Genomic DNA, 15,591 nt, shown 5'->3' with positions numbered 1-15,591 from the left:
GGACACCCACGCTGTAGTCGTGTTATTGCTGAGAACGCAGCACAAGCAAAGCTGCCACCGCGCTGCAGCTTCGCTTTAAATCTCGGCCTAAAAATAATCTACACTGAAAATTTTAATTTCAATTTGGACGGCTTTCACCAACCAGGAACCAGAAACCCGTTGGAGAGTGCCAACTGTATGATTATGTAAGAAATAGATTTTTTTTTCCTGACAAAAGGAAGCATTGAATCTGTTTTGGCTCACGTTCACTTGCAATCAGAACAGCGAGTTTCAGCCAAATGTCTGAAAATAGTGAGGACGTCCTTGACTTCCCCTCTGAGGGTTAAAAACACGGGTTCGTGGCCTGAACGCTGCCTTTTAAACATCTGGACTGATGCTAACCAGATGATCTCAGAGTAACTAATCACTGTGATCTCAAGCAAGGCACTTTAACCCCCAAATAAAGATTATTTATTCATTCAAAGACAGGAGGATACACAGGTAAGGGTAAATTTCAGGTGATAAGAACTGATCTCAAAATCAGATCTGCTTCTGCCAGAGAGAAGAAAAGTTTCTGGAGTCCTTTTTAAAAATGTATAAATTGTTAAAGACGACTGATATCCCCAAGCAGCCCTCATGTTGCGCAAAGATGACTTTTTTGGCACCAAATAAAACACGAACTACATCTGAAGTAACTCATTACTCACCTTATTATACAGACTACCCTAAATAGTGAGTGTGACATTGTAGTCTTCACCCTATATATGTTTAGAATTTATCTTTACTCTAAACAGTTCACTTAAAGTATCCCACAACGTACTAGGAAAAGTAATGAAGTCCAGCTGATGGTCACTGCCCAAGAGGCAGACACACTGTGATGTGCCAAAAGCTGCTGATCTTGTTTACCATGACCTTTATGGTAGTTTCATAACTTATTAAATCAAGTCATTTAATCTTGAAGTCTATTCAAACATTTGACAAGTCTGGCTGCTTTTGTTGCACAAAATGAGTTTTACAGGGAAAACAATGGTCTGAAGCATTTTCCCAGTGTTTCCCAGCTTCATATTTGTTTAGTGTGACTTGGGTTAGGGTGAGGTGTTAGGGTGGACTCAACATGAAAACACTTGGAGGGTTAATGTGTGTTAACAGAATATTGGACTGGGGAACTTGGGCCCAAAGATGCTCCAACCCAGAAAGAAGACACATTACAAGCTGCACTAATGATCTTTTCTTTTCATCACTCTGCTGCCAGATTTTGTGAGTATGTGCCGCTGACAAACAGACAGCTCCAGGGAAAAAAGCTGACCCCCAAAAAATGCCTTTCTATGTTTGTGGCTTGTAACAGAAGGGCCAAATATTTACTTGTGTGACTGCGGGAAGTGAAGCTGCAATCATCAAGACTAGGGATGGGTATTGTTTAGGTTTTATCCGATACCGGTGCCAAACCGGTACTTTTGAAACGGTGCCGGTGCTTAAACGGTGCTCGAACCGGTGCTCGAACCGGTGCTCGAACCGGTGCTCGAACCGGTGCTTAAAGAATGGAGAACACAAAATTGGTCCAAAAACCTCTCATGTTCAGCTGTTTTTTTGTAAAAAGATAACAATGTTAGCCTTTTCTGCAGCTATGGGGCATATATGGTATCACTCTTGGATGGAAGCAGTGCTTAAACAATGGAAAAAACATAAACTTTGTCCAAAAACCTCTCGTTTAGCTGTTTTCCACTTTTTCTTTGGTCATTTTAGCCTTTTTGGCCAGGGTGAAGGGAGTATCTGCCATCAAACAAGAAGACAGCCGCATGTAGCTATGATGATGTTTGCTAGTTCACCTTACATGCATTAATGTAATAACGTGGTTAGCATACTCAACGTAAATTACACACCAACAACATTAAGCTACTCGCCCAGAGAAGAACGGCTGCTGCTGCCATCATCATCCGTCATCATTTCTGCTACACTGGCAGGGCTAGGGGCCAGGACTCTACTCTTCGGGTTTTTGGGGGATGTGGCTAACTCCAGGTCCGATAACAGGCACCACACCCGCAGTAGATGTGCACGGTGTGAGGTCTCGCGGCAAGCTATCAAATACGGCGCATTTCTCGGCTTTTAAAAAAAATGCTGTGTCGCCAGGTGTTTCATCGGATTTGAGGTGTTACCTCCTTTGCACAGTATCAGCTTAAAGCACTTGTTGCAGGCTGCTGAGTTTGCATATTTTGCTGTGAAGTACAGCCAGACTTTTGACCGCTTCACCTTGGGCATTTTTAATCTGTAGCTCTGCTCTAAAAGAATGTACGTACCTGGGCCCGCCTACTATCCTCAGAAACGTAAAAGGATTGGCTAGAATCTAAAGTGTATCAGAGCTCAGGGAAAAAAAAGCACCGAAATAAAGCACCGAAATGTGCGCTGCTTTTCGGTCTGGTTACTACCGTTTATGACAGAACCGTTGCCATAATGGCACCGGATACCATCCCTAATCAAGACATAAAGCTCATGTGCCAATAACTGCAGTTCTTCTAATGTCCACTTGAGGCTACCGCAAAGTTACCTTTGTTCTGTATGGGTTATTTCCTTCTTTAGAGCAGATGTGTAAGCTGTGAGTTTGGAAACTGTCAAGGCTTTTATAGTATAGTTATAAGTTAAGGAGTCAAAATTCAAAGAAACTAGAATCCAACAGGTGGTCTCACTTTGCTGCATCCACCTTTTATGTACATAATATGCTCAAGTCCCACCTCCAGCCCCAAGTGGGCCAACACCCCCCTCGCAACTAAAATTAAAGGTTTAATTATCACCAAGATTTGCTTTTGTTCGTTTTTCTGAGAAGCTGTAACTGACGACATGTTCATTGACACCAGAGGTGTCAGTGGAGTTAAGCTAATCATCCAGGGCAGGGCAGGGATAGCTCAGTAGGTAAAGTGGTCGCCCCATGATCGGAAGGTCGGCGGTTCGAATCCACTTAACGGCTACCCTGAGGTACCCCTGAGCAAGGTACCGTCCCTACACACTGCTCCCCGGGCGCCTGCTTAGTGGGCTGCCCACTGCTTCACTGAGTGAATGGGTCAAATGCAGAGAAAAACAAGTAATTTCCCCATGGGGATCAATAAAGTATCCATCATTATTATTATTATTATTATTATCCGGCTGTTTTCCTTCCAGGGTCACATACACTAGTGTCAAATGGAAATAAGAGAATCTATTGACTCTTATATAAAGTGCTGTTTCACAGAGATGGTTGGGACGGTATGATATGCGCTCTCCTAAAGCTTTTCGTGGTCTTCTCTGAGTGGGACGCTTTTAAATCACACTCTGGTCGCTACCTAATGTCAGGATGTCAGACCATCTTGGCGTCAGTAGAAAGGGCACTGCTGACTGTAGGTCCCACCTTCCAATTAAAAGTTGGGTAACACCATGGTGTTCAAGCAAGGCCAAAGCACTTACGTCCAGCACTCTATCAAGACTTATTCCACCATGACAAGTGAGACCACACGGGAAGGTTTGCTTTCTCTTTGCTAACGGTTGGTCCAATCTGTGATCTGGTTTTTGTTTTGAGAGTCAGATCAAATAGAAACATATGTTTGCTCACGGTTAACATTTATTTTGTCTGTTCTTTCATAAATACTTCCTGTAACTGTCATTGATTATATATGAATTTCTTTATTTTTTCAGCTTTCATCCTTTGGTGCATGCATGCATTTTCTCTTACTGCTAAAGATGAAAGACTGAAGAGTTTATTAAGTCTTACCATCTGTGATTTCTGATCCCGTGAGTGGCTCGCTCTCTTTGTGGCGGTAGGCAGCGACCAGAGAGACTTGGTAAAGTGTCTCTGGAGTCAGACCTTCCAGCACGGTGCTGGTTTCATCTCCTGGCACCGTTTTTTCTTGGATCTCCTGGGAAAACATCGACTTCCACTGAACACGATACGTATTCACATTCCCAGGCGCCGCTGTCCAAGACGCCACGAAGCTGGTGTCAGTTACATCGCTGGTGACCAGGTTTTTAGGAGGACCCCCCTCTGGAAGTAACAGTTAAGCAGAGAATTAATCAAAGGAACGTGAGACAATAACTTATACTGTGTATGAAATATAAATGGCGATGTAATGTTGATTCCACAGTTTTAGTTTTTGACACCATAGCAGTTAAATTTCCTCTCAAATCACAGCAGATGTTTTCAGACTTGACTGTGAGCATTTTTTATACTGTACAGTCACATTGGCAGACATGTTTTAATGTTCTTTCCAGTATTTGTGACTTCTTTTATTTAAAACCATCCTCCCTTTTAAACAAAGGGACCATAATGGACGTGCTGCCAGATCTAATTATTTTTCAAAATGGAAACTATTAAAAGGCAATCGAGTGGACCGATCACCACAGCCATAAAGGCCTGAGAGGACGGCATAAACATATGTGAAGAGCTGTCCGGTGCTTTTTGTTCATATTTTGGGGATATTTTGAGATTTTTCAGCATCATTAGTGAGTGCAGAGCATTGGATAGGGGAAAGAAGAAAGACATAAAACATGTCGGGAACCGCATGAACTCAAAGTGTCCAAGCACCAACAGGAAATCTCTTTAATGTAGTTCACTGGATGTCTTTGCATCATCAAATCATCACTATAGTCCTCCTTTTATTGGAAGATCTTCTGCTGGACGCTTTGATATCTCACTTTTTTCAGCTTTTTGCTGGCTACTCTAGAGTTAATGGTTCGTGAATGTCTCTCTTGTGGGTTTTATGAACCTTTAGAACAATTTATCAAACAGAAAAGTCCTTTTTCACTCCATATTTTGCCTTGTTCCCATGTGTAACATATGTTATTAATATTTCTAGTTCTCTCCGACTGGATTAGATTTCTATTAATTATTACGTATTGGATATAAATCAATTATATTATATTTTTGGAAGCCTTTAAACATCAGATCCAGATGAAAATCAACCCTTCTGATTAACGCTGGCACATTCACAGTTCCTTTTCCTCTGTTGATCATTGACCACTGTTTATGTCCTGAAGGTGAGTTCAATATGATTTTTAGCAATACAATTAATCAATCAATAAAGGGAAATTTTCCAGTAGTTAAAGCTGTCCAAATTCTGTTTTGCTAATTGTGGAACTGTGGAACATTACAAGCATAGTTTTAATTACTGGATACCTGGAGATTTGTTGTGGATACTCATCTGTATCTGAATGGACTAACTTGAATTTTAGTCTTTTTTTTTTTTTAATCGCCTATTTCCAGACACGTGGGGTTTAAAATAATACTGCAACCTGAACTACAGCACATTTTCTTTTTCACAAATATTTACATGCAACTGCAATAAATGTAAGAGTCCTTAACCAAAGTGCTGGTTCATTATAGTGAAGGGAACATGGCAGCAATGTTACAAATCAGGTTCTGGGGGCCAACAGTGGAGCTCGAGATGCACAGGAATAAGATTTGTCTTGTTACTGGGATTTCTTCGTAAAGTTTGTTTGTGGTCTTTTCGTGCAAATTTGTCAGAGATAACACAACAGTTTCAGGATTTTTCCAGATTTTTGTTCTTGGACTCTCTTGGGGGGGCTTTGCGTCAGTCACGTTTCAAAGTTAACCTTAATTATCTGTCAAAATGTTCTAGCCCCTCCCCCACTAAGCCCCATTTTTCTTTACTGGCTGCCCTTCACAAACAGAAGGTTTGAACAGCAAATGGGTGTGGCTTATTGCCAGATACCAAGTGCTTCTGTGCTTCTGATTGTTGGGGATATCTCTGTGTTATTGTAGGTCTTTACTTTACCTTATAAAGGACCTTGAGGCAACTTTTGCTGTGATGTTGCACTATACAAATAAAACTGTCCTTCATCCCCACTCCCCCTGCTGACCTATGCATACCTGGGCCCATGCATGCTTTCGTCTCAGCTCGACTCTCTCACACCCTCTCTGTTTTACACTAATTTGCTCATGAAAAGCACTCTTGCACAGTGCAGTTCATTGTTTTATAGGATTTCCAAAGAGGCAGCAGTCCCTGAGGAAACGTTGGATTCCATGTGTGGGCGAGGTCAGCGATCAGAATATTTGCGTACCATGTCTGAGTTTGACTGACGAGCACCTCTTCAACAAACCCAGGGCAAGGCATAGACTGATCCCACCAGTTAAACAAGCTGAACTTTGGGGATCAAATATGCTGTGGCATAAACTCAGTGCTGGTAGAAGTGATATGGACTGTAAAACTGGTTCATGTTAAAGTTTTCAGATGATTTAGGACCTTAACTCAACTTCCTGACAGCTTCAGTCACACACACAATATACACACGGATATACACAAACCCCAAAAATCTACTTTGTGTTGCCTCTCACTGTTGGGTTGCCTGACTCGTGTTGCCTCTTGCTGACATACAATCTCCTCTTCTTCCATCATTCACAAATATTTCCAGCAATCTGCTGTGTCTGGATAGGAAAGTGAAAGAGGGAGGGCCAATATTAAATTATAGCTCTTCGTCTGTGGCGATGAAGTTTCCACAACAGGATAATTATCACCAAATATTAAATCCAGCTATATAATCAGTGCAATAAGCGTGAAATAAATCACATTCAAGCTTTTTTGCCAGTCGATGCAGATCTTTGGAGAGAAGGGAAGGGAAAAAAAGGAAAACTCCCTGCTCAACAAATATTTATGCAAACTCAAAATAATTAGAAAACATGAGAAATAACTCAAATTAAAAGGGAGCCTGGATGTTATTGAGAGCCAAAATGATGGCGGAAATATAATTTTTATCGTCTTTTTAAATGTGCAAAACATGTGGCCAAACAGAAAGACAAGCTCTATTAGTGAATTAAGTCGCTAACAAGTTCTCAGGCATGTCAGGACAAACAATTTAACAAGATTGAACCAGCAGATTGTTCTGTGCTCACAGCAGCATGGGAAAGATGTACAAGGTACAGATGACCCAAATTAAGGCTTTTATTTTGACAGTCTGCATCTTATTTCAATCAATTTTTATTTCTGAGAAGAAAAAGGTTCTTCTGTCACTACAAAGCTTAATTTTCAATCCTCTGTGTTTTGAAGGTTCACTTTTGGAGAATCTTCAAGAATGTGAAATGTGCCGATGGAATTCAGGAAAAACTGTCAAGCGTGTACTTCTTAGTTTATTTTTAACTGTCACTGGTGCTCAGCTTCAGTCACCCCATTTTCACTGCACTGCACCTCTGCCATCAGCAGGAAGCTACCAATGCTGCCATTTGTTTTATCTTCCCGGAGGAGCTCTGGCTCAAAAAATTGGAAAATAACAGCCGTCACATGGAGTGTGGAATATCTGGACATTCTCAGACATCTTTTTCCACAGTCCATCAAAGTAAATCGGAATAAAACCACAGAAATTAAAGACAGTATTGCTGATTTCTACCACTGTCTATCTATAAACTATCTACAAATCAAATTCAAGCTGCTTTCAGCTTTTTCCAGGGAAGTTCAGAGTTTGGGGCTAGTTTGGCTAGCACCTTCGTCACTCATAGCGTGAACAGAAATAGCACCTGAAGGCCATGTGACTGAGGCGGGTCTGAGGTCCTCTCAGGTCTGGCCTCTTTGTGCTGTGTCTGGGACTCCCTGCAGTCACAGTGGAAAGTCTCTGGGATCGCTGCCTTGTATAAAGTTGGCTATTTGACATGTTCCACTGCAAAGTGTGCAGAGTCACTGCAGTTTCATCAGGGCAGCCTAGGTGGAGATAAAAACTTCACTCTGGTGGTGTTGCTGGTGCTGCTTCATATCACGAGAAAAAGTCTGTCTAGCTCACTGAATAAGAGAGGAACTGCCCTGAAATTGAGTTTCCACTCCGCGTGACTGGGTTCACATTAAAGGGCCCGTGCTGTCACATGGCGTGTACATAAAGCTGATTCAAAACACCACAAAGAGAGTAACTGACAGGGGGGGTCATATTTCTCCAATATTAGTTTTCTTTATTGGCTCTCTGTTAAATCCTGGATCTAATTTAATTTGCTATTTATTGATTTCCCCCTTTTCAAAATTAATTTATCTGTATGTTTATTTATTGTCACAGTAGTTTGTCTGGGAACTAGTGTGTTTTTGATTAGTTATATATTTGGATTTGTTGGTTTTTATGGTTTTGATTCTCATTATTGTTTTCTGCTTATGTTATATTCTTAGTTCTAGTCCTTAGGTTTGTGTTACCTTGCCTTCCCATGCTCCACATCTCATGTTTAGTTACTTTTGTCTCTGTGCTCCATGTTCGCTCTTTCTTCCCTGTCAGCCGTGTCTCCTTGTCAAGTCTGCGTCTCTGTGCCTGTCTTGTATTTCCTGTTATACATTGACAGTCTTCTGTGTCCTGTGTTTTCAGTTTTGCTTCCTCCCCGTCTTGTTATGTCAGATTAGTCCCAGCTGTGGCTCCCTCCTGTTTCTCATCCCCTTGTTACCCCCTGGTGTATTTAAGCCCTGTGTTTTCCTATGGCTGTTGCTGTTTACCCTGTGTGCTGTGCATGTTTTGCTGGGCTCCTTGGTACCCAGGTTACTTCTGAGTTTTTTCTTAGCTTCTAGTTTTTAGGTTTTCTTTTCCTTTCCTGTTTGTATTATATGGGTTTGTTGGCACAGCATTAAAGCTGCCTTCCTGAGTTCACGCCTTAGTTTCTCGTGAGTGCTGCATTTGGGTCCTTCATCCTGTCTGCCACACTCTCACACGTGACATTTATGTCTTTATTTTTGGCTGTGTCAGTCTCCTGTACAACAAGTCTAATAGAATCTGATAAAACAGGAAAATAAGTCAGAACCCAAATCATCATTAACATTCAATTACAGTTAAAATGCTTAAAAATGAATGCATCTGTTTTTGTAGGTTCTTCTAATATAGATTATCTAGCACTATTTTATTTAATATTTATTTTATTTGTATATTTTACCAGATCTCTTTTCTATCTGTGCCAGACACTTTCATTTTACTTACAGGCAGTTTAAAATTTTGTATTTATTTCTTTGCCTTTGTCTTTTTGATTTCTATCAAGTTGATACTTGCTGCATATTTTTTTCTAATTACTATCAGCTGGTCATTCATCTATGAAGGACTGCACTAATCTGCATGAAATGTGCTATCCAAATAAAGTTTAACTGATCAACTGATTAATTTTAATGTCTGGAAACTTTGTTCACAGCCAGTGTGACCACAGCAAACCACAGCAGGTTTTTTCCCCCCCTTTTTAAACTTTATCACCTCAATTTCTTTAGCTAAAGATATTTTTTCCCTCTTATATAGCAATTGTCAGCCAAACTCACTGAACAAAGAACACGCTGGTAGACTAGATCAGAACTTAATTTCACCTGAGGCGCAAAAGCTGCAAAGAAACAAGTCCCCTGCTGAAAGCTGAGGTCATTTTCACAGGTTACGACACATTTAGTGTCCCAAGCTGATGCAACTGCCAAAGAAAAGAACTTATTACGAGAATTAAACCTCTATATATGTATTTTTAGATCTTATGAGGCTGAAATTTAGAGGTTTATGGAAGTCCAAGTTGTGAAAATATAAAAGATCATCCTTAAAAGTCATTAACATAAAAGCAGAAAACAAAAACTGTCTGGAAAATCTCTTTAAATACACCTCATCATCCCCATTCTTGCAGCTTTTACTGACATTTGTTTTTACTAGTTTGGAGCTTTTTTTTCAGTGCTCTGTGGAAACCATTCAAATTGAATTATATAACTCTGGATATGCACAGTCATCAATCTGACAAAAAAGCGACATGTTCGCTTCATATTAAAAAACATTTTCCATCCCACAGCAGCATCACACTCCCCCAGTTCCACAATCAGGAAGTCCTGGTCAATGTCAGCATGCTGGAGTTCTTCCAAATGCAGGAGTGAAGCAGAAAGCAGCTGCAGCTCCTTTTAAATATCAGCTGTGGACAGGCTTATGTCACACAGCTGAGCGAGATGGGCCACACTTACGCAAACGTCTTTAGACTTTATCCCGAGATCTGCTGTGTGAGTGTTTGAACAAGTTCGAAACAATGAAAACAAAGCCTCTGTTCAGCATTCACACAGTAGGCAGTAGTTTGGTTTGATGGATCACAGAAAACATTGTGCTGAATCTGGCTTGGAGACGAGTTTTCCATTTTAGCATCCATAAACGTAAATCTCCAGTGCAGAAAACAAGGTCCTGATGAAATCTAACATGGGCTCTAACTGTACAGTTATAGTTTTAACTTGGCTTTAATGTGGGTAAAGGCTCACTGCTGATCTGAGAACATTAAGCCTACATGTGCACAGGACGCAAAGGTAATGATCGCCCGCCTGCCAGCTGCTGATGTGGGCTACAACCGGGAGAGTCTGGAGCATTACCACTACAGTTACTGACAGTTTTCTGAACAAGCTAAAGTTCACTCTGTGTCTTTAAGCTTTCACACATGAAAAACACAACCTCAGCTTCAGGCCCAATAACATGAGAGAAGTCAGCTGTGAGCTTTGAGCACCATAAACAGCTAAAGGAGTGCTGAGCACTGGCAGCAGATATGAGCAAATATCACTTGTACCAGTTGGAAAAAGTTGTTTTTATTAGCTCACTAGGTAACAGTGTTTATGCCCTGGTTGTGGTGAAATCGACCGCTGAAGCACCAGTCACCCAAGCCTAGAGATATGTCGGTGACCACCTGGTAATCACCCCCTGCAGGGGACATATATATGTTTGTAGATAAGTCAACATCTCCCACCTGAATTACAGATGACTGGAACTGAACAACGCAATCACAGGGAGGATATTCCAATAACCACTCGCTAAACCAGGAAGGGAATATAACCTCCAGCTGCAGGTGGCACAGGGGGTAACTAGGCCTGTGTGACTGAGGCCTAAAATAAGGAAACGTGGTAACAAAGAGGCAGAGATGCTGGCCACACAGTGAACTTACACTAATGTCTAAACAGTTAGTGCGCACAGCACTACATCCTCAAAGAGACACAATCTTCCTTTTTATGCACAATTAGCACCTGACCTGTTTTACTGATGCGAACGGGCTAAAAATGGTTGAGTGATGCACACATTTTGATGATTTTTTTCTAATTTATAGCTCAAGTGGATAGGTACATAGCTTTTAAATGGAGTCTATGGTTGTATTGGAAGATATCTGGGGTTTAAAGTACTGAAATAAGAACAAATAAATAGAGGATTTGTGCTGATATACTTTCTATACAAAGAAAATAACCAAAGTCATGCATCGCTTAGAAAGAAGAAATGTTTTTACCTCATAGTCCAGCAGACCAAGACCTTGGCTGTGTTCCTAACTGAGTGAAATAATACGAGCTTTGTCAGGATGATTTAAAGTTCAGCTTATCTTGTTAAATAGCTGTGAGTTCAAAATAAATGTAATCATTATTTCTGAATCAAGCAGCGCTGTATCACATTATTAAAAATCTCAGTTGGACTCTGTGAGCGCTGAACTCTCCCTTACAATTTACATCTTAACTTGACCTCATGACTTTTTCCATCATGGTCTAGGAAATATGTTTAGGAAAAGATATCATAGGGAATGTTTGGACTCTACATCACACTGTGCCAGTATGCACCCAACAACCTGAAGCATCGGAAAAAAGGCATGGCACAGCAACTGGGGAGGCATCTGGAGCCTTTGGACAAGACTATTAAATTCCAGGCAAGCCCTCACAAGGTGCAGGGAAAGAAAGAGAGAGAGCAACAGCGCGAGAATAACACGCAAGGTTGAGAAGGAGAGAGACAGACGAGTGGAGCTAGACAGAATGGGAGAGAAATGGTGAAGACAGACAGAGAGACAGGCATGAGTCAGTCTCCCCTGCTCCTCCTAACCTTCCAGCCTTGCTCTCAGCTGGCTTACATTCCTGTCCGGTCTTGCTGCTCCTCATCTCCACCTCTCACTCTGGCTGTCTGCTGCTCTGTCCACTGCTGTGTTACTGTAAGTGCTTTGGAGAGCAGCTACTCCACTCCAAGAGTCCAAACATGGCTTAAAGTGGACATGTTCAGCTTTTCCTAATGTTCAGTCTTATGTTCTGCTCCACAGGTAGGCGTTCACGTTAAAAATGCCCAAGGTTTGGAAATATAATGTCAGTGTATGAACAAATGATACCCATGAGCCAAAAATCAGATTTAAAACGACTCAAATTACTCTTATTTTTTCTACTCTTGACTCTGTATGATGTCATAAAGAAGCACAGAAGCTCCTCCCATATTCTTTAAAAAATCTTCTGTTTGCCAGGGATAGCCAATCAGAGGCTTAGAAAATTTAAGAAGAAGTTTTATGCTAACATTTTTTATGACTCAATAAAAAAAATTGGATTTGAATTTCAGTGCACGGTGCCTGCAAAGTATTTTATCTGTTTTAAATTTATTATATTGGTTTGAAAGATATGTCAGGTGCTTGCTGATGTGTGTAAATTTGCTATATTAATAAACTAACTTGACTAAATGGCTCACACAGAGTATGAATTGAGGGAATTTTTGCCTCTAGGAAAAATGTTTCAAGCTGTAATCAAAGTGAGGTCATTGCAGTTAAACGCTGTGTGTTTAAACCTGTGGTTCACCAGGATGTAGCTCACTTCTATGGCGTTAAGCCTCTACAGGAGTATGCCTGATGTAAAACTCGTCCGTAAATTATGACCATGCTTGCAGGTCTCTGAGAGGACCATCTGCATGCAACCCCAATGTATATGTGCCGACAAACATGCACAAACATGCAAAAACTGAGAATGTGTAAGCAGACCTGCGTGCAGGCAGGTTTCATAACTAATGTTAAAGTACAAAAATATTCCATAAAGTGGAAAAAAGAAAAAGTGTCAGGAGCGTCAGGAGAAGCTAGCGGAATAATTTCAGCTGGTGATTCTGTTTTCACAACACAGAGTGATGCAGTTTATAAAAATAAATAAATAAATACGTGTCGCCCAGCACAGTGTTGAGTCTATTCACATTTTTGCAGAACCTTTTTATATGATGATGATGGTGATAATAAAATGCTATTTAATCACTCCACAGTCTTATAGTCTTTTGCAATACAGCCTAAGACCAGATTTTTGACAAAATATTTTCAAATTTCCTCTGTTCACATCTTTAAATAGACTTGTCTGCCACTGTAGCTTGTAAAATCTATACTTTGCATTTGGTTTGAACACCTCATATGCCCTTAAAACCAGATTCACTAGGGCCCACGTCCTCATTTTAGATTTGAGAGAGTTTTAGTAGGTAAAGGTGAATGCTTGGACATGAACTGAGCTGCGGTTTGGGGAAGGCCTCGAAGGGAACGGCAACGGGTCACGGGCCTGGCAGCTTGCAGAACTGAGGGAACCTATATAGATGAGAACCGGAAGGAGCATGTTTTGAGGCGTGGTCCTGCTCCTTAAATTCCGATACATAATCTCCAATTAAGTCAGGCATATCCATGTGCTTCAAACAAGCAGGCTGTTCTGATAGTATGGTTTCACGTAAGATGAATATTATGAATATTATAGTTCAAACATGGAAAACATGGAAAGCAGGACCCTCTCAAAGGTCAGAGCACACATGAAAAATATGAAGCACGTTATTTAGCACTTCTGGGTTGCAAAGAAGCTTGCAGCAGCGGCAGCTTAAGCAGCTTAAATAGTGCACCCTGATATATCAGGTTTATCGAACTGAAGTGTCTCATAAGTCATCAGCCAAAACAACTGGAATGAGCTTTAAATGAGATCAGCTCTACTTAATGACACTCCAGAACTAATGCTATGCTCAAATTCACCCAACATTAGTGGTATTCATAACACAACAGAGCAACCACCTGATCTAGTCTAAATAAAATACATGTGATTAGCTAAACTCTCCCTTCACTGGCTAGATTCCCTAAAGACTAAAATCTGACTCCAGAGGAGGTACAGAGGTTTACCTCCCGCTTTCGCTCCAATGTGATGCAATGCTGAAAGCTTATTATGACTTTTTTTGTCAAATAATGCCAAAAACATTACCTATATTAAGATTTAAGGTTGTTTTGACTTACCATATTCTTAACAATTAACCTAAGTGATATCAGAAATTATGGGTAAAGTCACAAAAATAATACCCAAGAGGTAAAAGAAGCAATTTTTAATACTAACAATAACCCTCTATGAAAACTGGAAGGCTTCCTCCTCTCCCCTCTCTCATGCTCTGAGTGTTTATTATTTCTCTCCAGTAACAATAATTCTGACCTCCAAGCCTCGCCAGGTATTGAAAATCAGATCATTTACAATATTTTGGAGCAAAAGAGCCTCATGTTAAACACAGACTTTCATTAAATGTTTGTTTTAAGAGTCCTTGTTATGATCTGGTTCTCTTCCAGCATTTAGTCACAGCAATTACGGAAAACCTCAAATATTAACAGTGGCTGTTGGGCGGTAATAAAAAAAACATTATCGGTTAATCTCAGGGGATCGGCACATCGCGGCTGTGTGCAAAAGCTGACACAGAAATCGTGTGCACCTTTAAACAGCCATGCAGTTTATTTTAAAGACTCTACGTTAGCTATACAGACCAGAATGAAGATAAGCTGGAATACAAATGTGCATTAATAAATGCTAATTAAGCTGAAAATTGGATATTTTGTCAGGTGAGTCTGATGTTTTACCACCGAAAGTCACTTTTCATACAGAGATTAAGTTTTGCTTTTTAGCCAAAGGAACTTAAAATAATCAATGCTTCAGATATGTACGATCCAAGTCTGTGTAAAATGATAAGTCATGAAATTAGCATCAAGTCTACTGAGCTTTTTAGCCTGTTTTAGTTGATGGGGTTTTTTTTTTACCTTGATGGCTGCCTGCACAAGTCTAACCACCAGCAGAAGCAATACAATGCTGATGATACACCACAGACTGCTCTTTGTGTCTGACATCTGATAGTTTATGCTGCCATTATATACCCCAACGATTCAGGCTCCAGTTACACCGCTAACCCATCAATGTGTTTACCCTATCACATGGTATCCATCACTCACACTGGCAATTGCTTTAATTACATAGAACATGCTCAATTTTTCATCTCTAATGGTTACTCTACCTCCATGCACCATGATGTCTCCCATTGGCTGGTGAAATCTCTCTGAGGATTTTTGCTGCCACTGTGTTGGTGTTTTTAAACTATGTGTAATAAACGAGGGGTAAATCTGGGGGTAGAGACCTGTCAATTACAGACAGACCAACCCTAAAGCACACACAGCTTTATAGTCCTTTTTGACTCTAATGGAGACCATAATTTACTAAACGAACATCGTGTTTTATTAAATGAGACTTGAAACTAGTAATTGAGACTATATACTCACAAGGAAAGTATTTACTGAGGTCATAAATCAACAGAGAACATTTTCCCATAGACTTCGTTACCGCCTGACTTCTCGTTGCTACCTGTGTGGTTTAATTCAAAAATAAAGTGTCTACACTCTGTGTTTGAGGGGGCTTTTTTATCTGAAAAACAAAGAAAAACAGCTTTTCTCATGGAAACAGATGAAAGAGACAAACAAGCAGACAAAAAGGTGCATGTGTTGTGGCCCATTAATCATGCATCATGTGACTGGAGGAGAAAAAAACTGGATGGGAAACTCTCTGAGCCGGAGGACTACTTGACTAAGACACGAACTCCAGTTGCTCCACTGGAGCAGCGCAGAAGAAAATTGTTTTTACTGGGCAGCTACCA

General features: G+C 40.5%; 1 protein-coding gene across 4 annotated transcripts in view; it reads right to left on the bottom strand.

The window, feature by feature from the left end:
• col12a1b (collagen, type XII, alpha 1b) overlaps nt 1–15,591 on the bottom strand; it is a 150,111-nt gene that overhangs the window by 112,159 nt on the left and 22,361 nt on the right. For 3 of the 4 annotated variants that reach the window (XM_026194796.1, XM_026194793.1, XM_026194795.1), the window contains exon 13: nt 3,716–3,985. The exons of the other annotated variant lie outside the window; for it this stretch is intronic. In XM_026194796.1, the coding sequence (XP_026050581.1) occupies nt 3,716–3,985 (270 nt within the window). The remainder of the gene's footprint in view (nt 1–3,715; nt 3,986–15,591) is intronic. 4 annotated transcript variants of the gene reach the window in all.

Source organism: Astatotilapia calliptera, chromosome 15 (assembly GCF_900246225.1).
Source record: "Astatotilapia calliptera chromosome 15, fAstCal1.2, whole genome shotgun sequence".
Classification (NCBI taxonomy): Eukaryota; Metazoa; Chordata; class Actinopteri; order Cichliformes; family Cichlidae; genus Astatotilapia; species Astatotilapia calliptera.
This window is presented reverse-complemented; position numbering and strand designations above follow the sequence as displayed.